General features: G+C 45.1%; 2 protein-coding genes across 2 annotated transcripts in view; one reads left to right on the top strand and one right to left on the bottom strand.

Moving 5' to 3' along the window:
* Positions 1–2,663: 2,663 nt before the first annotated feature.
* Positions 2,664–19,083, top strand: RAB14 (RAB14, member RAS oncogene family). The gene is made up of 8 exons (XM_074923663.1): positions 2,664–2,865; positions 10,795–10,853; positions 12,140–12,193; positions 13,704–13,881; positions 14,905–14,971; positions 15,809–15,896; positions 16,210–16,240; positions 16,991–19,083. The coding sequence occupies exons 2-8, from the start codon at positions 10,802–10,804 to the stop codon at positions 17,166–17,168; spliced, it is 648 nt and encodes a 215-aa protein (XP_074779764.1). The 5' UTR covers positions 2,664–2,865; positions 10,795–10,801; the 3' UTR covers positions 17,169–19,083.
* A 783-nt stretch (positions 19,084–19,866) lies between these two features.
* Positions 19,867–23,546, bottom strand: part of CNTRL (centriolin) — a 35,220-nt gene continuing 31,540 nt past the window's right edge. The window contains exons 40-45 of the mRNA XM_074923761.1: positions 23,259–23,399; positions 21,792–22,067; positions 21,623–21,685; positions 20,851–21,054; positions 20,425–20,532; positions 19,867–20,213 (exon numbers count right to left, since the gene is read on the bottom strand). Coding sequence (XP_074779862.1) covers positions 20,434–20,532; positions 20,851–21,054; positions 21,623–21,685; positions 21,792–22,067; positions 23,259–23,399 — 783 coding nt within the window. The 3' untranslated portion in view covers positions 19,867–20,213; positions 20,425–20,433. The remainder of the gene's footprint in view (positions 20,214–20,424; positions 20,533–20,850; positions 21,055–21,622; positions 21,686–21,791; positions 22,068–23,258; positions 23,400–23,546) is intronic.

The raw sequence follows: 23,546 nt of genomic DNA on the forward strand, positions 1-23,546 counted from the left end.
GAAAAGAAGATCTCTCTCAGACCAGCTCCTTACAGCCTTTGCAGGCTGGGCTGTCTGTGTCCTTTCCAGGGCATCACAGGTAACGGTGATGATTACCTGCCATGAATTCCATCTTGTCAGAACAGCAAAGCTAACACCATTAGACTAAACTCTACGAAGACTGAGCCCTAAACAGAAGTCAATGAATGTTTGTGTGCTATTTTAACAATTTTTAATTTTAAAACCTGTTAAGCAAATGTTATAGTGTCTGTGTTAGCAAAACAATATTTGGGGAAATACCAAGTGCTTAAAGGAACTGTATTTTTTTAAAGACAGTAAACTAGACTGTAACTGGGTCAAAATAGTAGATCATTTTCCATTTAAAGACTCCCTCTTGTGGAAATAATTCTTACTGATTTGTTTTGACCTATTTTTCTAGTAAAAGTCACTCCATATAAGGTATTGCAAAACTTGAAAATGGTTCTGTGGCACGGTGTCATCTGTTTCAAAGTTAGGACCCTGGCAATAACTGACAGTAGTCGTACAAGTCATAGTAGGTTGCTAGCAGATATTATATCTTTCTGCTGAGTCCTTGTTTTTTATTACTCAGATATTTATTTATTATGTAGATGAAGAAAAAAATAATCTAATTGTTTTTTATCTGTGCTTTTCACCCTGTGTAAGAGCCTTCTGCCCAGATGGCGTGGAGCATCCAGTGCCTCCCTGGGAGGGGCTGAGCAATAATTAGGGGGTGGATGATTCATGGAAAGCAGCCTCTGCAGAAATCAGAGGATTCCCTCTACATTGTTACTAAGAAAATGGAATTAGTAATGTCATAGTAATGGAGATGGAAAATGCCCATTCTGGAAATATATTTCCATAGGCATGTTAGTATCAATGGCATGCTGTCTTATGGGAAGGGACAATTTGAATCTTGAACACTGATACACAACAGAATTTGATGGTTTTCATAGCGTGTGGAGCTGAAAAAAATCCTTATTGTCCTCCAGCAGCCTGTTAGGAGAGGAAATTACATTATTTAGATTCAATATCTAATATGTATTTGGGCAGGAAGAACCATTAGCTCTTTTCAATCACACTTAAGCCCTAATCAGTTCTTAATTCTAAAATAAGTAGAATCCCTCCACTTGCTTTAATTAATGCTCTTGGCTTTTGTGGCACTAAAGCTGACAAAGCGTCCTGTTCGTTCTCAAAAGCATAAATCATCCACTGAAAACATGCTGTGTGGCTGCCCTCTAGCAGCTCTTGTGGTAATTTTTCTTTAAATAGAGATGTAACTACCTTTAACAGGTTTGTAGGCCCTAAAGCTTTCAAAAAACCCACCCCACACTAATCTCAAAAAAGTTTTGGTTAAACACAATATAAAACTGAAAATCTGAATATTAATCTGGAATATCAGGGGTCTTAATTTTGAATGTCTGGACTCATTAACTGCTTCTGTAATTTCCATGTTTGTGTTAAGTTTGTATGTTGAGCTCAGAATCTGGGTAAGTCTATTGAATTGGAGATACATAGATTCCTTCGTAATGTTACTTTTATTAATTTTTTTCATCTCCTGAACCACTGAATTTTTTTTTAATCCCGTGAGCTGTGATTTGCGCAGCATCTTGCATTTTTAGGTCTTTAGTACTGCCTGCCACAAGTGATTAAAAAGCCTATTTAAAAGTAAATCAAAGCCCAAATTAACAAACTGCTTAGTTTTTAAACACTCACATTCCAGTAAGGATTAGCAGGAATTCAAACTGTACTCAGATCCTCGTTAGTTAGGTTAGTTATGACAAAGACACCAGATATAATACTAATTTTACTGGAAACGTGAAACAGCACTCCCTGCAGTTCCTTAGAGATTTTGGATACTGGACGACGCTGGAGCCTAAATGTCCCGTGTACCTGCACCTTCTCATGCTGTTGCTGTTTGTATCTTCCCCAGAACAAAGAACCGTACCTCGGTAACGGTCAGATTTCGTCGTTCAAGTGATACTGGCTGTGTGGGGATTCTGAGGCAGGACAGGAAACATGGAAACATCCTTCTAGATAGCGTGTGAAATATCTTGGAGTCTTTGTCTTTACGCTTTATTAATGTTCTTGGTTCTGGAGATTATCTAAAAATAGAAATTGGAAGAAAACTGTAGCGGTTCGGAGGCAGCTGCCGTGGTGACTTCTGAGGCGGGAACAGCGCGGGGCAGAGGACAGCACGGTTTTCTGGCGGGCTGGGGCTTCCGGGCGGATCATTTCCCTTTCCCACCGGGAAAAGCTGGGAAAACCGCGATGTTCCTCACCGCTACGGCGGCCACCGGCGGAGGCGCCCCCCGCGCCCGGCCTGAGGCGGGAAAGCCCCGCGCTGAGGAGCGGGAGGAGGCGGCGCCGCCTGAGGGGGGGGGGGGACGCGCTCCCGCCCCGCCCCGCCCCGCCCCGCCCCGCCCCGCCCCGCCCCGCCGCGTTCCCGCCCGCCCCTCGGCGCGCGCCCAGGCGGCGGGGCGGGGCGTTGCGGGCGCGCGGCCGCCTCGCGCCCCGCCCGGCCCCGCCCCCGCACGCCGGCGAGAGGGGCGGGGCGAGCCCGACCGCGCGCCCTCCGCGATTGGTTGCGGCGCGGCCTCTCGCGCCCACCTTTGTGCAGCCCCGGCGCCCGTCGAGAGTGGGAGGGGAAACCCCGTGCGAGGGGCGCCGCCATCTTGGATAAGGGGGGTGATGGGGGCGCAGTGGAGCCAGCGGAGCTGAGCCTGAGGGAGCCCCGGAGAGAGGCGGAGACCCGGCCCGGCCGTTGCACCCAGCCCGAAGCAGAGCGCTACAGTGCCCGCAGCGGAGGGACCGGGCTGCCGCCGCCGACAGAGCCACGCTGCACAGCCACCCGCTCCCCGAGCCCAGGTACGGAGAGGCCGGGGAGGGTCGCCCCTCCGCCCGGTCGGGCCTAAAGCACTAGGCCCCGCGCCGGTGCCCGGCCGCCGGCGGGGTCCACTGGGGCGGGCGCGCCGCCCTCTCGCCGGCAGGCTGGGGCAGACAACCGGTCGCCACCCGGGCTGGGTGGCGACACTTCCTCCTGCTACTGCCCGGAGCCGAGGCCTAGTCGGGGCCGCGCTCCCCTTCAGTGTGCCGCTGCCCACCTCCGAGGGCGCTGCGGGCTGGCCCCCGGGCTCGGCGGGGCTGGCCGCCCTCGCTCCCGGCGGCGAGCCGAACGGGGAGAGGGCCGCTAGTCCGTCTGGGGCCGAGGAGGGTGAGGCTGCCTGGGCAGGAGCTAGGCCGCTGCTGCACTGTTTGTCGCCACCGCCTCCCATTCCTCCTCTGCACTGCACACTCCCTGTGGAACACGCCACCATCAAGTACTCGCGTACATGCGGTGTATATCTGTGTGTGCGTGTGCCTCTTACTAGTAGTTGCAGTTGCACGTAGGGTGTTTACCGCGTGTGTATGTTGTGCTGTGTGTGTGGCCGATGTGCGGTGTTATCTGTACTTTTCATTCTTACGTTGACGTGTGCTGTCATGAACTTCGACAGGAGAATAATTTCCACGAGGGCTGAGGGGGATGCCACTTCCTAGTCGGGAAAGCAACAAAAGTATTCCAGACCTCTTCTGTGTTCTTTTGTCAGTGCTTATCCGGGCTAAACAGAAGAATGAAGTTCTGTTCTTTCACCTAGTTCTGTATTGCCTGCCTGGCAGTAGCAGAGGTTTCTATAACATCTGGGGATAGTTTTGTCTTGAATTCAAGTTGTACTGAATTATCCTTGCAGTGAAGCCAGGAGAATGTGTTGGTCTGTACTGAGGTCTCTCTGGCAATGGCTTTGTTGCTCAGGAGGTTATTTGATGTGGACTTTGTTTTTTAGATCTCTGAATCAGAGTGGATCTCCGTTGTATGCCATTTTTTCGCAAAGGTACCTCTTTGTGATCAAGTTTTACCCAGGTCATTAATCATTTCAAACCCCAGGTCAGAAGTCTGCATTTCCAGCAGCCAGATGTTATCATATGGAAGGCATTGGTTTTGGGATTGATTTCTATCATGGTTTGGATTAAGGGGCTCTTGTGCTTGGGCATTACTCAGGAATGGGAAGAAAATCCCAACCCTGAGAGACTTAATAACTAAATATCACATAGTTTAGTATGGATTAAAAAGGAATTTACTAGCTTCTTGTAGGGGTTTGAAAATGTCATAAATCTAAGTGGAAGGAAGAAGCTCCTATTCTTTTTTTTATGAATAACAACAAAAAATGTTACTGTGAAGGACAGTGGTTTGAAAACAAACCTGTTATACTGGAGGTACTAGCATTTAAAATGTGAAGAGATCTTTTAAAATGACTTGCTTACTCCAGTGCATTTAATGGAACCTGCTCATGATTGGTTCTCACTCTGCTGTGTCTTTCTGAAACAAAGGAAGTAGACCTTACTTCATCTTGTACTAAAATGTGTTTGTGTTTTCCAAGGTGATGACTCCAGACAGTTACATGTTCTGATTTGATAGACTGACAACAAACCTCTTCTGGTTTCTGTATATACTGTCCCTGAACTTACCTGGTACCTCTGGAACTTGGTTCTCCTGCTACAGATGCGTGCTACAGGTTAGGCTGCTCTATAGGAAGAGAAAAACAGGATAAATTAGGATATACAGATGGATAAAGAGCTATGGCTGAGAGAATGGATGTCAGAGAAAGTGCTGTTGCTAATGAGGACAGGTATGCAGTATTTAATTGAGCTATGGCGCTAGGGTGTGGTAGTAAGAAATGAGGTGTGTGCATATAAATGCAGGAAGTTTAGGAAACAAAATGGAGGAACTTAATGGAGCAGGATGTGAAACCATTAAAAGGCTAACCAACACGATGTGTGCATGGCCGGATAGCTGTTGAGGAAAATCAAAAAGTGAAGCTAGTATGATGTGTAGCGTTGATTTAAAATCAAGTCGGAGTTCTCATGTAGGAGGAGAAGTGCAGGCCTGTGATGAAGTCTTTAGAAATACTAGGCCTCAGGCTGAGTTAAGGTGTTTTACAGGATTAAAAGAATATAGCAAATGCATTTCGGAACAGCTTGAAACAGGGCTCTGCACAGTTGAAGTCTGTTAGTCTGAACCCGGGAGCATGCAGGCCTTGTGTGCTTTCAGAGAAAGTATCACTGGACTTGGCAATAACGAGGAGATGCACAGTGATCTTCAGCAGCAGATCCTAAGAAGTTTGCTGGGTTGTTGTCTGATCAAAGATCAGTTCAGCCACATTTACTGTCTTGTGCTAATCAGATGCTTTAATGAAATCCAAATGGGGAAAGCTGGAGAGGATGACTCGAGGAGCTGAAGAATGAGTAAGGAACTGGCCAGCAACAAGTGATGTTGTCAGATAGATGAGAAAGCATTGGGCTGCTAGCAGGCTGCTAATGAGAATCCTCAGGGATCAGTCTCAGAAGAGAGCTTCATGAAGACAAGCCAGCAAAAATAAGTAAATAGATAAACAGACCAGGGAGGCTGTGGAGCGAAGAAGTTCACATGGTTAGGAAGACCTAAATGTCTTTGCTGTGTGGAAGTCCTAGAACCACAATGAAATTTAATTGTATTATAACTTTATAGCATATTATAGACAACAGACTTATGGGAGTTTGCTGCCTGGGTGTATTGCTTGATAACAAACCTGTTGTTATCTTCCAGCATGGTATGAGGTCTTTTTTACAGAAGACCGCAATTGAAGCAATTAGACTGTATTTCTAGCAGCCTTCTAAAGTAAGGTATCAGTTAGACTGCATTGTCTTGTGTGCTTGACAGAAGTCTTCATCAGGGGAATAGTACAATTACGAATTGAAACAATTCTCCCTCTCCCTAGTTCTTTCCCTCTTATTGATCTCTTCTCTATATATTTACTTAGATGTTAATAAACAATGAACACTGAGAAGAGAAGGAAGACTATGCCCTGGGAAGGAGAATAACTACCAATTCGTTTTGTGTAGAGGTTTAGAAGCTGTTCTAAATGATGGTTATTGGTTGCATACAGTTCCTCTTGTACGCAACGAATATTTTCTTCCAAATGAAAAAACAGTTCATTAAAAGTTGTTTCCATTTATGAAGTGATATGATGGCATTACTTTTTATAGAAGGGAAGTGGACTTCAGCTGTAAGATCCTTTCTTGTTGCATATCCTTGAGGAATGCCCAAAAGAACACGTGGATAGGCAGATGCCTCTTGCTTCAGAGTAACTAAACAGTGGTTCTCTGGCTGCAGTGGTATGTTTTTAAGGGGAACCTGTAATAATGAGAGTCCTGAGGTGGAAGCTGATAGCTGTTTTCAGAGGTATCATCATCTCTGTGTGGACTGGCCAGCTGACTGTATTATCCACATGCAGTGCGTAATAAAACCTGTGCCTGCAGGTTCTAGTCTCTTCTAAGAACATACTGCTTCTTGCTGAGCATAAAGCTGTGAAATTTCTCTATGCAAATGATATCCAGTGAAGAGTTAAAATGGACTATGTCCTTGAGTTGAGCTAGAAGGAGCTGCATGGGTCTCACGAAAGCTGGTATGGATATGATATTTACAGTTATGTTATTCTGATAAAGAACGTTACGGCAGTGTGCCTGGAACAACCTTATCTCAGTTTGTACAGATGTGTGCTGATACTTGAAATAAGGCTTCAGTGAGATGTCAAAATACCTGTGTAGTGCTTGTGAATAGAGGAGGAAATGTGGGTGTACTAGTATCTCATTAAGGTCATCTGTAACTTTTTATTAAAAAAAGCTTCTAAGGGAGAAGTTGATATCTAGAAAATGGATTACGGTGACACTGTTCACTGTAAAATTTTTAGGCCTGACTAATACAGAAATTAATTCTAAAGGCTTTGAAACTAGAAGAAATCTGTGTATAGTGAAGCATGATCGTCTGGCCAGTTGCCATCCCAAAATAATGCTATAAACTCCAGGGGAAGTTTTACCTCTGAAGAGGGAGCCAAAACTTACATTGGCAGACTTTCCCGGAAGAAAGATGGCAGGTAGACCGAGCTTTCAGACTAAACTTCTTTTACTTTCTGTTAGCAGTAAATTTATGGTTGGTTAACTTTGATGTCATATTGTTTAATGTCAGCAGTGGCTGAAGGTGAGTTGCGTATACTTCGGTGCAGTGATCTCAGTCCTGTAGTTCTTGCCCCAGGCGCTCTCAAGAGGAAAATCCCCCCCCCCGTTGGGATTATTAAGATTTTAAGATTCGCGTGCCTGGAACAGAGGGCTGGGAAGTGGAGGTAGAACTCCACTTTCTACAGATGGGTGATGCTATCAACATATATATTAACCTCTAGCATTAACATGTAGCTAATATTTGTGTGTTTACTGAATGCTGTTGTGTGCTGTTCTTGTCTAGACTTCCTTCTTTCATCTGTAGTAAGTGCTGAGATTGTAAATTTTCTGAGGCTGAATTCTCACCATGGCTTCTGTCTTTAGTTTGTTGCATTTATTTTTTCCCTTCAGCACAGAGTCCTTCTGGAATATCAGTTTTATTCCAAGATCTGAGTACAGTTTGAATTCCTGCTAATCCTTACTGGAATTTGAGTGTTTAAAAGTTTATTTGGTTGTGGTCTTTTTTTTAGAGAAGTCATCTGTTCTCCAGAAAAGATTCCTGACCTTTAGTAATAATTTAGAGTATTTCAGAATCTTTTCTGTAACATGACCCTTGGAATAAATGTAATACCAAAGTATTGCTTTATTTTTTCAGTTTAACTCCCCAAATTGTGTTTAAGCTGTGTTTCTGCAAGATATCAGCAGATATGTCTATCAGACAGTGACTTCTTCAGCTGGGACTTGAGAGGGGGTCTAGACTCACCGTAGGAGTGAATTTCTCTATCAGTATTGCTGACTATAGATTAATTGCTGATTGCAGAATAATAATCTGTTTCTTTAAACTGTGGAGGGTGTGTGAGTGCTAGGTCTGGCTTCATGCAGGGGAGCATCTGGTATCTCTCACCTCCTCTAGGGGCCTAATGTCACTGTAAGAATGAAGATGAAGTTTTAACAGTAAGATGTGGCTTGAAGTTAGTTCTCCCCACCCATTTCAGGCTTTGTTGCCAAGCACAGAATTTGGTTTTCTCTCACTTTGAAGTGGGAACTGGTTTTGATGCATATGTTGCAAAGCAGTGACAGTTTCTTTTATATTGAAATGGCATAGTTAGACTTCTTTAAGTAAAGAATATAATGAATATTGACATATCCTGGCAAGCAAAAACAGTCTGTCAAATAAACAGAGATGTATATTTAGCAGAAAAGATTCTAGCTAAGAGATTCCAAACTCAATTTGTGATACAGCCTGCACAGAGTTCCCAGCTTATCCATTCTTTAGAAAAAAAGTCTTCCTCACCTTCCAGGATGCTGCGTACAAGCTTGGATAGTAGGATGTGTTCCCCTCACGTGTTATATACAGCAATATTGCGAAGTCATGTGTTCGGAAACATGAAACTCCTTTGAACATTTCTGAGTACTTGGCATTCCAGAGCCAACTGGTGTTGTGAAGGAAGAGGGGGGTCAGCTAGAACAGATTTCACAACCACACGAGTGGTTCCCTAACTTGAAGTTTACAATGCTGAATTTTTTTTAAAACCAGTGTAAGTTACTAGATACTACCATCCTCAGAACACACCATTGATCCTTCAAACTATCGAACTAGGTGCATATTAGTGCTTTTGGTGTCTTTGCCTTTATTGTGGCTGTAGCACCCACCTGTTTTCTGTAGAAAATAGTACAGTTCGTGCTGTCCTCCTGAAGTACTTGTATGTATCAACCGGCCTTCTCAAGCTTTTTGGTTTTGTACTTACATACCTTACAATCCTACAGTTTAACCTTGTCTGCTATCAAACTAAACTGAGCTGGGACCACAGCCCTCCTGGCTTTACGTAGAAGGCAAAGCACCAAGTGTCCTGTATGAACGAGTGCGTTGGATCAGAAGATGCTCAGTTTGAATGTTGCTGCTATTGGGACGTGCTGGAGGAGAGGAAGAACATAATGTGTAAAGATGTATTCAGAAGACACAAAGCATTGGGTGTTTCCAGTGACACACTAATTTTGAACTCTCTTTGCAGCAGTTACTTGTCTTTATTTGCTGGTGTTGAAAACAATCAGTGCACATACTGAAGCTGATACTGCAGCTCTGGAATCCTCCACTTCCAGGAAATAAGGCAGTAAAGTTGCTGCCTTGCTTGGTGCAGAGCAGTGCATTTCCAGGCATGGATGTGAATTCTTACCCAGTACTACAGCAGAAGTTTCCTCTAAAACTTGCTTGATTGACCTGGCTGTTCTTGGAACACATGCAGCACTTGGTGTGGAGCTCTCTTGCCAACAGATACAGGAGTTGCTGTCCAAAACTGTTGTTTGTTTACTATCTCGGATTAAACTTGGTTTATAGAACAGTGTGCATGTGTATATGTAGGATTTAGCATAGATACTTTGCATACTGCTTGGGATAGAAGGACTTGAGAGTTTCCATATCATGAGCCAAGCATGAATGAAAGGCAAGGTGACTGGCACACAGTAAACCCTTCTTAACTGCCTGTTGGAGTTGTTCCCTCTCCAAGGTCTAGATAAGAGTGTTTGCTCTAAACCTCTGCTGTGTGAAGTGGTTTGTTGGCTGTGTACTGTGAATGAGATTTGTTGTGAGTCACCTTCTTTCTTATACCTACAGTTCACTATTATGGATTAATTGTGGTTGCTTGGGGAAACAGTACTTTGCTTTTGAAAAAGTTACAGGCTTGTAAGCTTTCCTGTGTTTTTATTTCTTTACTGGTTTCATTTGTCATGTGAATGACACATGACTGAATGAAAATCTTTCTAGGCTAAAGCAATGTTCTTTATAAAATGTACCATGTTATTCTAAAGGCTGGCTATCTGCCATGCAGGAGCGGGAAAGGAAATGGTGAATTCCTAGTTGAAATTTTCCACTTGCTTAACTGATCACACTATATCTAGTTTAACTTAAAACCTGGGACGAAAGCAGGCAGTTTGAAGCCTTTATGTTAACAGGCAATATCTATCCTGTGTAGACTTGTAATCCTGGTTAACTGCTGTATTAGTTGGCAAGTCAGCTATTGCTTCGTGCAAGTTTACACAGCTGAAGCCAGCTCGTACATCTAGGAAAGATGGGAGAACTGGAATACTGGAAGTACTTATCTCCGATGTAATTGTGATTATCACTTAAAAAAGAGAAACTGCTAAGCCTTGCTGTAATGCCACTATGCTGACAAAGCCACAGAGATGTTAACTAACTTCCTGAACATCTGATTTGTGGCTTGTACTGCTCTTCTGACATGGACATGTAGCAGTGCAAACCCTAGTTAAAGCCACTGCAGCGTTCCTTTAAGTAATTCTTATCTGTTTGATGCAAGCTGCGCTCTTTCCTTTGTTCCTGTTACCTCACGCTTTTAAGATATGCAATAGTTCCAAATTGCCGGTTTAGTTAAACAGATTTTTCATTTGGAATCAGATTTTATTTTCAGTTCATGTATCAGCTGTTTGGCCAGTGAGTGCTGGTCCACGCGGCGACTGTACAAAACAAGAAGGTGCTGGAGCTTTTCAGCAGCTTTAAGATTTTCTGGATAAAAGTGCATGAGTATCAGTACTACACAGAGCATGCCTCTCCTTAATGACAGGGGTTCAGAGCAAACGGTGTGAGTTTTGTTGAATATCTCTGGCACTAATTCAGCAACCGTGGGGAAGTAACCAACTTGAACTGTGAACGAAAGGATCGTTGTGGGGGAGAAATGGGAAGAGGGTTTATTTGCTTATATGAACTAAATTAGATGAATTGGGTTGAGTTTGGTGAACAAATAGCTGCTCTGATGTGTCCTATTTTTTTTTTTTTAGTGCCACAATGGCAACCGCACCTTACAACTATTCCTACATCTTTAAGTACATCATTATTGGTAAGTACCCCTGGGCACCCACCGGGTCATGGCAGTGGGTCTGTGCACGACAGCCTCCCTGCAGTTGCATGCTACTTGCTCTAGAGTCGTGATTCCCTCACAGATCACCACGCTTGCTCTAAAGCTTTGGCAGCTGACAGTATAAAGGCAAATGCCTTTGGAGGCCACAGAATTAGAGCTGTGTGATTGGTGGCCAGTGAACTGGGAGTGGGGGCGAGTACCAGTGCCTGTATTGAGGTCACTTTATTGTTGAGTTACTGTTAAAAATAACCATTCTTCTTGACATACAGACTTCAGCATTTTTGAATGTCTTAACTGTTAGGGCCATAATGCTTAGCCCTCTGCATAGCACTAGAAAAAAAAGGTATTCTAAAAACGTGCATGCGGTCCTTTTCTTCCAAAATTAAGTTTATATTTAGAAAAATTGCTAAACGCATTGGAAATGGGGAAAAATCTTAATAGGCATCAACACAGCTGGGATGTTGTGTTGATTCAGGTTTGCTATTGCACTTCTCCTCTGCATCATTAGTCCCAAATGTTGTAGAATCTGTTGAAGACACAGGTGCTAATTGGAATCCATTGCTTTAGACGGGCTTGTAAACTTCTGTCAGGCTATAATTCTGTGTTTAAGTGTTGCTTTTAGCTTCAGCTTCCTTGGCTGTTTAGTCAGGGTCATGATTGCATTTATGACTATCCTGGAAGAACAGGTCTTGCTGTTAACTGTTTAATTCTTAATGATCTCGTGTAGGTGTAAGTGATCTGCAATCTTACTGTAAAGGTTTGTAAGCCAGGCTGCTGTGACAGTCACAGCCTGTGGAGAAGTTGGTTCTTAAAAGGTGTTGCTCTTTCTCTCTGTGGGCATTGTGGAAGTGAAGCAGTTTCTTGGTGTGTTCTGGTTGGCTGTCAGTATTTTTGAAGTCCTTACCAGTGATTGCAAGTAAGACAGGAGGAAGACACACACTCAAAAGGTGTATTTTACACTTCAGTTTTACAGGTCTCCTTTTCATAACCTTGTGAAATACAGGTGTAAAATCAGTAATACAGATGAACTTCTCTTTTTGAGTTTGCTGCTCCCCCCTTGCTTGCAACCCTGTACCTGTTACCAGAACTGTAGTGCAAAAGCTGATCCATGTAAGGGCTGTAGCCAGGTGGCTGTAGCCACACTGCCCACTAGGCCCAGGACGGGAGTGGCTGCCTGTCTCTGTACCCTTTGTTGGGAGGATGAAGAAAATGTGCTTGTTGCAACAATGATATGATGTCAGCCTTAACTGTTTTTTCTGTAACAGGGGACATGGGTGTAGGAAAGTCCTGTTTGCTCCATCAGTTTACAGAAAAGAAGTGTGAGTATCTCAGTTCACAATATTCTAGCTGGTGTGCTCCATCCCTCTTTCCTGCCTTTTTGCTTCCGTCATGCATGAGTCTGTGGTGTCTGTCTTAATCTGTACAGGTTTGTTTTGTACGTGGTCACATTTTTGTTTTGACTTCTGCAGATGTATAAACAAAATATTGATGTGGTAGTGGCAAAACTGCTGCTTCAGGCAGTCCTACCTGACTCTGTTTTTACAGCTTTTCTGGGGAATTTTGATACAGAACAAAGTTGAAATTTCTTGCCTGAAATATGCCTGTTTTCAGAATTGGTGTAGCTTGAACACCAGCAGTTGGAGTTTTTTAGTGCTGTTAAGGACTTCAAGGAGAAGAGGATTCATATTTCTTTGACTCTTTGTTTGCAGGCTTAAGTAGCACTGTCACTGTAGCCGCTGTGACGCATGACACTGGCCTGCCCTGCGTGATGGTGTTTAAGGCTTACTGCAGTCTGTCTCAACTAATGCTTTTTCATGTATGCTATCATGGCTAATTAAGAATTAGCTTCAATTCTACTTAATAATGTGCGTTGCATTGGCATTTGCAGTGGTTATTAGCTCTGACTTCCCATGTAGTGCTCACTCCATGGCTGAGTCTGTAGGTGTTCATGAGTACAAAGTTAGTTTTTACCATGTGCTGCTCGAGAAGTGGCAGTAAGTGGGTAGAAGCTACAGTTTAAAATATTTCTGTTTTCTAGTAAAAATAGTACTTTTTTTTTTAATGTTGCTTTTAATTAAAATCCAGTATCAGCCAATGGTTTAAATGCTGCTTTGCCTACAGTTGTATTCTTGTTGAGGATCTGTCTTGTTCTTAGTCTGTCAGCGTTAAGCTGAAGCAGTACAACTGAACAAACTAACATGCCAAACACCCCTACTACAAGACTCTTGCTAACTGTAGATGGCTTGGATATAGGTACTCATCCTTTCTGTATTTTTTTTTTTTAAATTGTTCTTAAAGATGAATTTATTATAACAAAAAAGATGCCTTTTTGGTTTTGATTTGCCATGTTGATAGCTGCTTTTGAAACGAGCTTTTTTCCTGTGGACAGTCATGTTGTTTATCCTGTCTGAAGCAACTTGGGTATTTGTTTTTGAAGCTGTGTTACAGACTTTTAATTGTACCTTGGTAATTTCCTAAAAGTTATCTTTTCCTACTGCATTAAACTAGTTAACCGTTTCTGCAAGGATAGACTGAGAATCAGCTGACTTGATACCTTCTGATATATATGGCCAAACAGCATCAGTGTACATGCATCAGAGAAGGCAAGGAATTTTATAACTGTTTTTAAAACTAACAGCAGTTCAGGAAATACTTCATTTTATTTCTGGTTAAGTGATACAGTTTGGGGTACAGTAGCTGTAAAAATGCTTTCTTAGAGACTGAAAAGCTAGTAAAGATAACTGAAAACTGGTGATAGGAATATCTTTGTAGCAAGCAGACCCTGTACTACTAGAAAGATCTGATCTTTGCTCTTATTTTTTATGACAGTTATGGCAGACTGTCCCCACACAATTGGTGTTGAATTTGGCACAAGAATAATTGAAGTTAGTGGCCAAAAAATTAAACTACAGATTTGGGATACAGCGGGACAAGAGAGATTCAGGGCTGTCACACGAAGCTACTACAGAGGAGCAGCAGGAGCTCTCATGGTCTACGACATCACCAGGTGAGTGCTGCTGGCTGGCGTGGTGTGTCGTGGGTACCACGGCCCCGTCTGTGCAGTCCTGTCTGGCCCCTGGACTTGGATTTAAAGGTCTCTCTCTGGAATGATTTATGTTGTGTTGTGTGCAGCTTACCACACTACTTTAAGTATTTAAAGAGCTGAAAATTAAACACAGGAATTATGTGAGCTGCTTTTCTTGGAACGCTTCACTACTGACAGGCCTGAGGATCTTGCCATTTCAGGTCTTGTCTGCCTGTGTTGAAGTTGTTTAAAGATCTGGCTTTCTCCTTAAAATCTGCTCTTCAGTACCTGGATGTTTCCCTTCCTGAGAGGGATGGATGCTGCTCCTTACTGGCAGGAGCAGGCACAGGACAGAACGTGGCCTCTGTTGCAGTGGGCTGTGAAGACGTGCGCAGTGTAGCAGTCTGACTGCTGGGCCTCTTCACAGGCCTCCCACAAAACGAGCCTGCGTAGAAGCTATCCTGCCTTCCTTTTATAGGTGAAAATTAAAGATGCTGCTAAAAGAATAATTAATCAGATGTGCAACATGAAATACACTTGCTTTCACGTGTCTCCCATCTTCTGGGGCTGTTCTTGATACTCTTCAAGCACCTCTTTTTTTTTTTTTTTTCTGCATATATATTTCCTGTTTGTTTTGACTCAAGATTGAAGCAATCTTATCACTGTTACCAAAGTGCTATTTTACTGTACAGTGTTCTGTAAGTGTTTGACAGGAAATCCTTTAATGTGTTCTGTACAAAACAATACAAATGTTGTCCTTGTGAAGTGTACTAGAAGTGCTAATTGTCTGTCTGTCTGTCTGTCCACCTGCGTTTAAGGGTTGCTCTGGGGGTTTAAAGTTAACTTGTTGAGTCCAGACAGGGTGCTGCTGCTTTGTCTGTCTTGAGGTTGGGGAGAAGAGGGATGGCAGATGTCGGTGTGTTGAATGGATGCTGACTGGGATGTTGGCATCAGGTATTTCAAAAAATACTGTTACTAAAACTGTACTCGCTTAATTCTTTGCAGAAGAAGTACGTATAATCATTTAAGCAGCTGGCTGACAGATGCAAGGAACCTCACCAATCCAAATACTGTAAGTTGGACTTTATTTAGCTTGAAAGCAAGATAGCTCATCTCTAAGCAAGAGGTGGAAGGCTGAGGCCAAAGCATCTGCAGTGGCAGCAGTGTTCTCTTAAATAAGCTGCCTCTGTTTTTTCAGCTCCTTAGCTCCGAGTTACCCCTCTGTCCCCATTTTGCAACACACCAGTGTCTCTTCCCTTACTGCAACTGGAGCAAAAATGGGGGCTCCTGTGCAGGAGAACAGTGGCTGCTTCTAAAAGTCTTGTGCTCTCACCTTTGGAGAGAAAATTGTGATTAACAAAACCTTTTGTCACTGTTTCTTCTTGCTTTGTGGTAGCACTGGGGTGAATGTTACCCTGTCTTAGACTGGAATAATAAATTGGATCTTCAGCAAAAGCTGAGCAGGTCTTCTGGAGGGCTGGGGGAAGAAGGTTCTTCTGTGTCTTTGCACCACAACACTTCTTCAGTCTTTTTCCAAATGCCTCAAAACACTTGAGCACCAAACTCATGGGAAGACTCTGCTGTGGTGAAAGAAAACTTAAGGATTCTGGCTGGAATAGCAGATGATTAAACAAATACAAGAAGCGGTTCAGAGTACAACTCATGAATAAAGAGTAGGACTGCTGCTTTTTAAGACCTCCTCTCATGAGAACAGCCCAGAGCGTCTGCAAGTGACAGTGGAGACTGTGCAGGGGGGCGCTGCCAGGGCAGTGTTCTCCTGAAGATGCATGGCTTTTGCGGTTAAAAACTTTTTCCTGCCTGTTTCCTTTGGGGTTTTTGTCTTTATTAATGATGGGGGTGGTAGTGAAAAAGCTTTTTCCCAGACTGATTTTTCTCTCTTCTGAACTAGGTGATAATCCTCATAGGAAATAAAGCAGATCTGGAAGCACAGAGGGATGTTACATATGAAGAAGCCAAACAATTTGCTGAAGAAAATGGTGTGTTTTTCCTCTTGTTCTTATATTTCCTACAAGATAGTGACGCTCAAGTGAATCCCTAGCATTGATAGCTGCAAGCTTACACTTCCAAAGAGTTGTAATTATATGTACAAGTTTCTCTTGTGCCTCAGTCTGGCTTAACTCTAACTTAGTTCTAGAAACCAGCTTGTGTATTGATGCCTGAACTTAGTCCTAAAATACCATTTAATGCTAAAATAGTGTCTTGCATGTAATCTGAAGGTCATAATGTGACTGATTTGGGGCTATTTAAAGTTTATTATGTGCTGACTGTTAAATCTCTGTTTCTAAACAGGTTTATTGTTCCTTGAAGCAAGTGCAAAAACGTAAGTTACTTTTGTCTGGAGTAATGATTCAGCTGTGATCTGTTTAAGAGGAATATATTGGTTATGACTAAGTACAGCCATAGAGTTCAGGTATAGTAGGGTTTTACAAGCACAAGAAACATTTTTTTGAGTTCTCCTGGAGGGTAAGCTCTGCATCGCAGTTCCAGTTGTGTCAGCTTTGACTTGAAAGCAACTTGGACGTTAGACCCCTTGCTGCATTTCAGGCAAAGACTCGTTGAGTTCCAACAAACTGATCTGGCTTGAAGCCGCTATTTGAGTGTAGAACGTGTGTGTGTGGGGAAGAGCTGTTCCCCGTCACCTGTTCCTTCCCCCAGGTGCTGGGAGCCCTGAGCACCCAGGTGTGGGGTGGCATCGTGCAGGCTCCCACCCCCAGAGTGCTGCTGAGGGTGGTTCCAGCGGGTGCCTGTAATGGAACCTTTGTAATGGAACCTTTGAAGAAAAAGGTTTTGATGAATAGCGGCTCCGCGTGTGGCTCGGTGCCTTAGCCAGTTGTTGCTGTGTGGTGTGTTGGCACGTGTTTCTTGACTTCAGGCTGTAATGGTGAGGGAGTGAGTGGCCCAGGGACAGGGCACCAGGCTTGGCCTGTGTCTGCTGTGGGTGCAGGAGGTTTTTCCCTGCGTGTAAAGCGACAGGGTGGCAGCTGCTGCTGCTCGGGGCCCGCTCGGATCCCAGCCAGGGTGGCTGCCGGCCTGAGGCGCAGCCCCAGTAACTCCTGCTGCTCTCTCGTAGTGGAGAGAACGTTGAGGATGCGTTCCTGGAGGCTGCCAAGAAAATCTACCAGAATATCCAAGACGGAAGCCTGGATCTGAACGCCGCAGAGTCGGGTGTACAGCACAAACCGTCAGCTCCGCAGGGGGGGCGACTAACCAGCGAACCCCAGCCCCAGAGAGAAGGCTGCGGCTGCTAGTGACCTCTGTTTCATGGCTCCATTTCTGACCTTTCACCTCTGTCTGCTGGAAGCGGGGCTTTTGACTGCTTCCCTGTCTTCTGTACATCTTACTGGGTTTAATTAAAACTCTGAGACAAGTTTAACACAGTACTAAACTGCTAAACAACTTTAGATGTAATCAGGTTATCAAAAGCAAGTAGAGTAATAAAACCTCTCCTGCATGGTAAATCTAGAAGTTTTTTTTTTCCTTGATTGTCCTTGTGATAGTGTCACCGATACATAATTTAAACTGAGCACTGATGCTGGACTCATGATTTTACACTTTCGCAGGGCTTTGTCTTGTACGGTTTAATTTTACAGTTCTTTGGCCTTTCTTCCCCACCTCTTAACTGTTTCGAGCTGTCCGTAGTCAAGGATAAGGTTGGGGTTTTTTTTTTTTGCTGTGAAATCTGATGGTAGCAAGGGGCTCTGTAACAATGTGCTTTGTTGAAAGAATTCCCTGTGGTGTGTGTTTGGGGGCCGGGGCGGGCTGGCGCAGGAGCGTACACCTCGCACAGGGAATCAATCCGTTCACTCGCGCGCTCGTAGCTTTACGTCATTTTTTTTTTTTTGCCACTTTTATCCTTTACACTTGTTAACAGAACGTAAATATGTATAAAATTTGAAGGAACTGAGCTAACGGTTAAATACATCCTGTGTATATGATTTTAATGAAGAAAAATGATTACTGGCATTAGAACAGTATATAAGAAAATACCAGTTTGTACAGTATGACCTCTCCGTGCCCCCGCTGCCCCGGCAGAGCGCGATGTGACCGCAGGTCGCTCGCAGAGGCTTAACTCGGCGTCGGCAGCGGCCGGGGCTCTGACCCCGCTGCAGAAGTTAACACTAGTGGAATCTGTCTTTCATCTTCGCCCTGTGGTGTTCGGCTGCCGTTTCATTAACCCCGTTGTGTGCAATCAGCAGCGTGCTAACCCGCTTTTTCTCTTCGGTAAGCGTTTTGCGTTATTGGGCTTCGTCGCCTGCCTTGCCTCCTGTACGAAGGCTGGTTCTCTCGCACATCTTACGCTTTTCTACCTTTAACTTTTTGAATGGTCAGAGGCTGAACTGGACAGTCGAACAATGTGTGTGCTTTCTAGGGATTTTTAACTACTGTTGTATTTTTATTTTTTTTTTAACAGTCTGAGGGTTTAAGACTTGGGCTTTTTCATCAGGCCTCTGAGTATACCCTTGGGGTGACAGAGCCTGTCTGGGCGAGGGGAGGTTTTGTGTGGTGCCCAGGCACACGTGGGGTTGGCTGCAGTGTCCACGGCGGTGCGGGTGGCTCTGCGTGTGGTGCTGCTGCCTTCTGTGTGTAGCTTCACTTGGAAAATGTCATGTGTGGCTTAAAAAGCAAAAGGGGGTGAGTGCTTATCCAGGGTCCAGCTTTAGTCTTGCTGCAGTGTTGGAAATACAAAGTAGTCCTAAAATCCCTCTACTAGACACTAAACCTTATACAATGTTCAGACTTGTAAGTAAACAGTGGTACCAGAGTATTGTACAGTCAATGTTAAATAAAAGCCAAAACTGGAATGTGCAGACAATAGGATTTGGGTAACTTGTGCACTGTCCCTTTGTTTTGTCTGGTTAGTCTCTTTTTTAACTAATACTCTGAAGTAGATGATGTCTGAGATCTGCAGCTACTGCATCCTGCTTAACCAAGGTTGCACCACAAAGGGTTTGCCCAGGGACCACGACCTGCTGCTGACGTGAAGTCCGTGTTCTAACAACTACAGCTTGTTGCGGTGCAATACCTGTACTCCCAGAGTAAGTTACAGTAGGTCTTATTGTTTCTGTCACAGAAAGGATTTGTTTGGACTGCTGTACTCCTCATTTGATGTAACAATGCTATTAATCTAAATATTTGTAAATAAAGTACCTGTATCTAGATAAACTGCGCTGCCTTGTGGTTATTTGCTCAGCCCCCCTCTGCCTGGGGGGTGATGGCTGAGGGCGTTTGTTCCCAGAGCTCTCCAACACCCCTCCGGCTGGTTTTGCTCCGGAGGGGGGAGGCAGTTTCTGCAGCCACAGCTCAGAGCAGCAGCTCCTCACGCCCAGACTGCAGAAGGCCTGGTGGGGGGTGCTTGTGTTGGACCTGCTCCTCTTTAGCCTTTGCCATGGACCTGAAGTGCTACAGCTGTCTCGGCCTTTTCACAAGAGTCTGCCCTGAGCCCAGAACTGCTCTTTAAAAGTGTGAGAGGCCCCGGAACAAAGGGCCAGAGCAGGGTGTTATTCCCAATGAAATGTACCACCTGGGTAGGAAAGATCTGTTTTTATTAATAATGTGGATGAAAAAGGACAAAAGTGGGGCTGATCTTAAGGCCTGGCTGGGGAATAGCCACCAGGCGCCTGCCCTGTGAGGGAGGGTGAGATGTTCCTTAGGACAGGGAGGGGGGTGGTAACAAGTTCTGTGCTCATGGTGCCTCCTGCTGCTGCCCAAAGGCTTTACAAAGTGGCTTTTCTGCTACGAATTAAGAGCAAGTTGCTTTGAACTTTGTTTCTGAAACCATGAAGCAGTCACGTGGTGACACAGCTCAGCCTTCAGGGGGCTGCACCAGTTAAACTCCATAACCACCCACCCTGGACACGTTCCTGCTGCTGGGAGCCAGAGCAGTCAGAGCCTGCTCCTGCCCTGCTTGAGAGCATCTTGAAAAAAGTGGATATGACCAAGGAGGAGTCACTGAGGTTTATTTTAAGGATGTACTCAAAAATAAAACATATGTAAAACATCCACACACTTAACAACAGGTAACTGGACAACTCTGTCCTTGGCACAAGTTTTAACTGGGAACCAACACATACCTCCACTTAAATAGTTGCTTTGCACACCTTGAAATCCACATTTAGAATGTTTTTTTTTTAAAAAAACCCTCCTAACTTATATACATAAAGCTCAGTTACTCAAACGTACCAAAGACTTCACAGTAGGGAGCAGGTGCTGCGGCCGGCTGTTCCGGTGGGGGCCGGGGGCCAGGGAGGTAGAGATGGGCCACGGTGGTGGCTGATGGTGGAGCCGAGTGGCACCTGGAAGAGAGCTGAGGTGAGCAGCTCTGCCCCAGGCTGGGGCCCAGCTGGCTGCTGTGCAGCATTTGCAGCCCTGGAGAGGCTGTGCCTGTCCCCCTGATGGGCTGCAGAACCCCCGGGGGCAGCCCCACCTGCCCCTGGGCTACCGCCACCTCCAACCCACGAGCCTCAACCTTCAGGACACTCAGGGTGGGTGAAGTTCCCATCTCACCTCTGGGCTTCACTGAGAAACTCCTCGGGAGCAGGAACGCAGCGTCTGCGACAGCACTGAAATGCCCACGGGGCTGCCGGGGACAGGCCTGAGCCTTGTCAGAGCAGCCTAGGAGAAGCAGTAAAATTAATAATTGATAATTTAACAAAAATAATAGATTCACGTCTTCAATTAGCAGATGCACTGATCTAAAAAAAAAAAAAAATCTGGATTTTAAAGAACAAAGTTAAAAACCCCAAACCCTCTGAGGAAAATTTGCCCTTTTCAAAGCTGTTTGCTGCTGCCAGTGACAGAGCGCAGCGTTGTCACCCCACCTTCAGGAAAGCCCCTGTGCCCCCAAGCCACTGGGCAGATGCCTGTAGTAACTACCCCTGAGCTCATTATTTAAAAAAACCCACCCAGAATTCCTGAGGAGTAGCGCATTACCTGTGTTTTTGTTAAATTCAGAGCGTCGTGAAGCGTTACGAGACTGGAGCTCTGGGCTAGAAGCAGCGAATCGGAGGCAGCGCTGCTGACGAGGTCGTCCAGCGCGTCCACCTGCCGCTGCAGGCTGTGCAGGGTGCCCTCCGTCTGCTGCTTTCCTCTGATTAACACTTCCACTTGCTTGGACATGCACTGCCGGAGCTGAGCCTAAACAAATTAATTAGTTGTTTCTATCCAGCTAGTGTAGTTTTCAAGACTGTATTTATAAAAAATTTGATGACTTTAAAGTCAAGCCGGAAGGGATGAGATGGGAAAAGTCAAACCACAAGCAGATGGCAATGGGTTTGGGAATTAGTTTTGAACAGTTCACCTCCTCCCCAGTCAGAAATACGCTCCATTTCTAAGACCTTTGTCATGAAATGCTTGAAAAAGCACCAAGTACGTTCTACCTAAACTTGGCCATGACCTGTAGTTAAAGCGGTTTAACTAGTTAAAGCAACGGTGGGTGCTGCTGCACTCCAATTCCTCCCGTTGCTGATACACCCCAGTATGGTGTGAGGGAATCTTGCTGGAATACGCAAAACCCCAATTAACCATTAATTATAAATTATTCATCTTGACAGGGCTGAGCTTTCTGGTCCTGTTCCCACCCAGAGGCCGGAGCCACTCGCTGCGCCCAGGGGGAGGTGCTGGAGGATCCCTGTGCTCCCCGGCTGTTCTGGGGGTGCTCAGAGGGGCCCCGGGGGGGCTGGGGGTGGGGGTGTGGATGTGCCACCTTCAGCCGATCTTCGTGGTGCTGCAGTTTTTCTCGGAGAGCCTCGCCACGCCACTGTTCATCCTGGAAACAAAAGCACATTCAGCAACCGAGCATTACAGCTGGAGGTACCAGCACGGGCAGGCTCAGTGGGAGCACGAGGAGCAGCTACTTTTTAAAAGCATTTTACCGTTAAGAAGACTTTAGAAAAATTCAACTTTTCTTCCAGTGTGAAGAGTCTCTTGTCAGCAGCTGCGAACAGCCCAGGCTCCTGCCCGTTATCAGAGTCACCCTGCAGCCTCCCCTTTACTTCAGAAGACGATTCCCAATCTTCCAGCAGTTCTAGAGAAGATGGGCTTGAAGACGTAAAGCCCTTCCTAATTTCATCTTCAACCTCCAGCTTGAGCGACGTTGCTGCATTCTCTGTTTCCCTTCGGTTCGTGTCCAGGTCCTCTTGAGTTTTAACCTACATCACAGAACAGCCTCAGCACTTTGCATCAGGTTACACATGCAGCATCACCCCAAAGGGATTTTCTGGGGTCACTGAATGAACAAGGCTGATTACTGCAATGTTGCTGTTTTGACTAGTGCAGCCAGGAACCACAACACCTCTGAGCAGATGCAGCCCTGATTCTGACATTAACTTTGCCTGTGAAGCCCCTTGGATGGTGACAGAGGCAACTAAATTTACCAAGACCCAAGTTATTTAACTTAAACCTGCCCACACTCTGACCTTGTACGGCTTCCTCGAATGCTTCCTAGCTGCCAACAATATTCTTCTCTGAAAGACCCTGTTTTTAAAGGACTGAGAAACAATTTATAAAGGATTTATTAAAGGACTAGAAAGAGTCAGACAACCTGAAATCACCTTTTAACTTCCAAGTATCAAAGGAAGAAACTGCTGGCCCAGGTTAGCACTAACACGTTATTAAGTGCCTACTGAGTAGCTTTGAACCTTGATAACATTTAGTGATTTGCATAAAAGTTATGACTTTAGTTATGCCAAGCTCCTATTACCAGACCTTCATGTCGACAGGAGCAGAGTCCCAATTCTTGCCTAAACTGAGCTGACAGCAAACGTTTCAGTACATTTGCCACAGATCTTGGGAGCATCCAAGCCCAATTACTCCTAAGGACTAGCTAGGCCCAGCGCCCTCCACCCCGTGCCCACGGGCTCTTTTTCAGCGACCGTTTCACTGGGCGAGAGGGGCTGATCCGTGTCACTGGGCTAAACAGCACCTGGAATTCTCCGGGATGGGATGGGATGGGCAGGAAACCAGGCAGCTGCACCCCTCTGCCACGGCCTCCCCCACCTGAAGAAGGGACACTGCAGAGCTGGGCAGCCCTACGCTGCCAACTCCACACGTGGCTGCCTGGCTGCAGTTGGTTGGTTTGGTTTTAAACTGGGATTACGGAGCTGCCTGATCCTACGGACTATTAACAAAGCTTAACTTCTCCCAGAATTGGGGGAAAAATAAAAATAAATTTAAAAAAAAAAAAAAATCAAAAAAAAAAAAATCACCCCTCAGTTTTAAGTAGGTCTATTTTGAACTGTGATACAGCAAACAGGCGGAGATTCAAACCCCAGACAACGTAAACTTGTGGGGAAGGCAGAGCTCTCCCTGAAACCCGCCGGCATTTGGCTGCTCGGGTGTACCTGGCTCTGGAGATCCGGGGAGTGCTGCAGGGGCTGGGCAAGGTCCTTCGGAGGGCGCCTGGCCCGTCTGTGGTCACTGTGCGTGGCTTCCTCAGCAGCTGCTCTATCGCTCCGCAAACAGTTATTTTCATGCTTTTGTTCCTAGGAAAATGCAGAAAAAGTGCCTTTTACCGTGAGCAGCCACTGCAGAAAAATGAATCAACACAACGCAATTTCTTCAAGTTAAAAGGCATTAAATAGGAGTAACCAGAGGTGTTCTGCAGCACAAGCTAGAAATACCAGAGTCTG

The sequence above is a fragment of the Athene noctua genome, chromosome 20, assembly GCF_965140245.1.
Source record: "Athene noctua chromosome 20, bAthNoc1.hap1.1, whole genome shotgun sequence".
NCBI classification, from domain to species: domain Eukaryota; kingdom Metazoa; phylum Chordata; class Aves; order Strigiformes; family Strigidae; genus Athene; species Athene noctua.

What these genes read in the sequence shown, in the direction of transcription:
- RAB14 (XM_074923663.1), top strand. Translation starts at nt 10,802, where the DNA reads ATGGCAACCGCACCTTACAACTATTCCTACATCTTTAAGTACATCATT. An exon ending in CTTTAAGTACATCATTATTG is followed by an intron (nt 10,854 to 12,139) that starts GTAAGTACCCCT and finishes TTTCTGTAACAG; the next exon opens with GGGACATGGGTGTAGGAAAG. An exon ending in TCAGTTTACAGAAAAGAAGT is followed by an intron (nt 12,194 to 13,703) that starts GTGAGTATCTCA and finishes TTTTTATGACAG; the next exon opens with TTATGGCAGACTGTCCCCAC.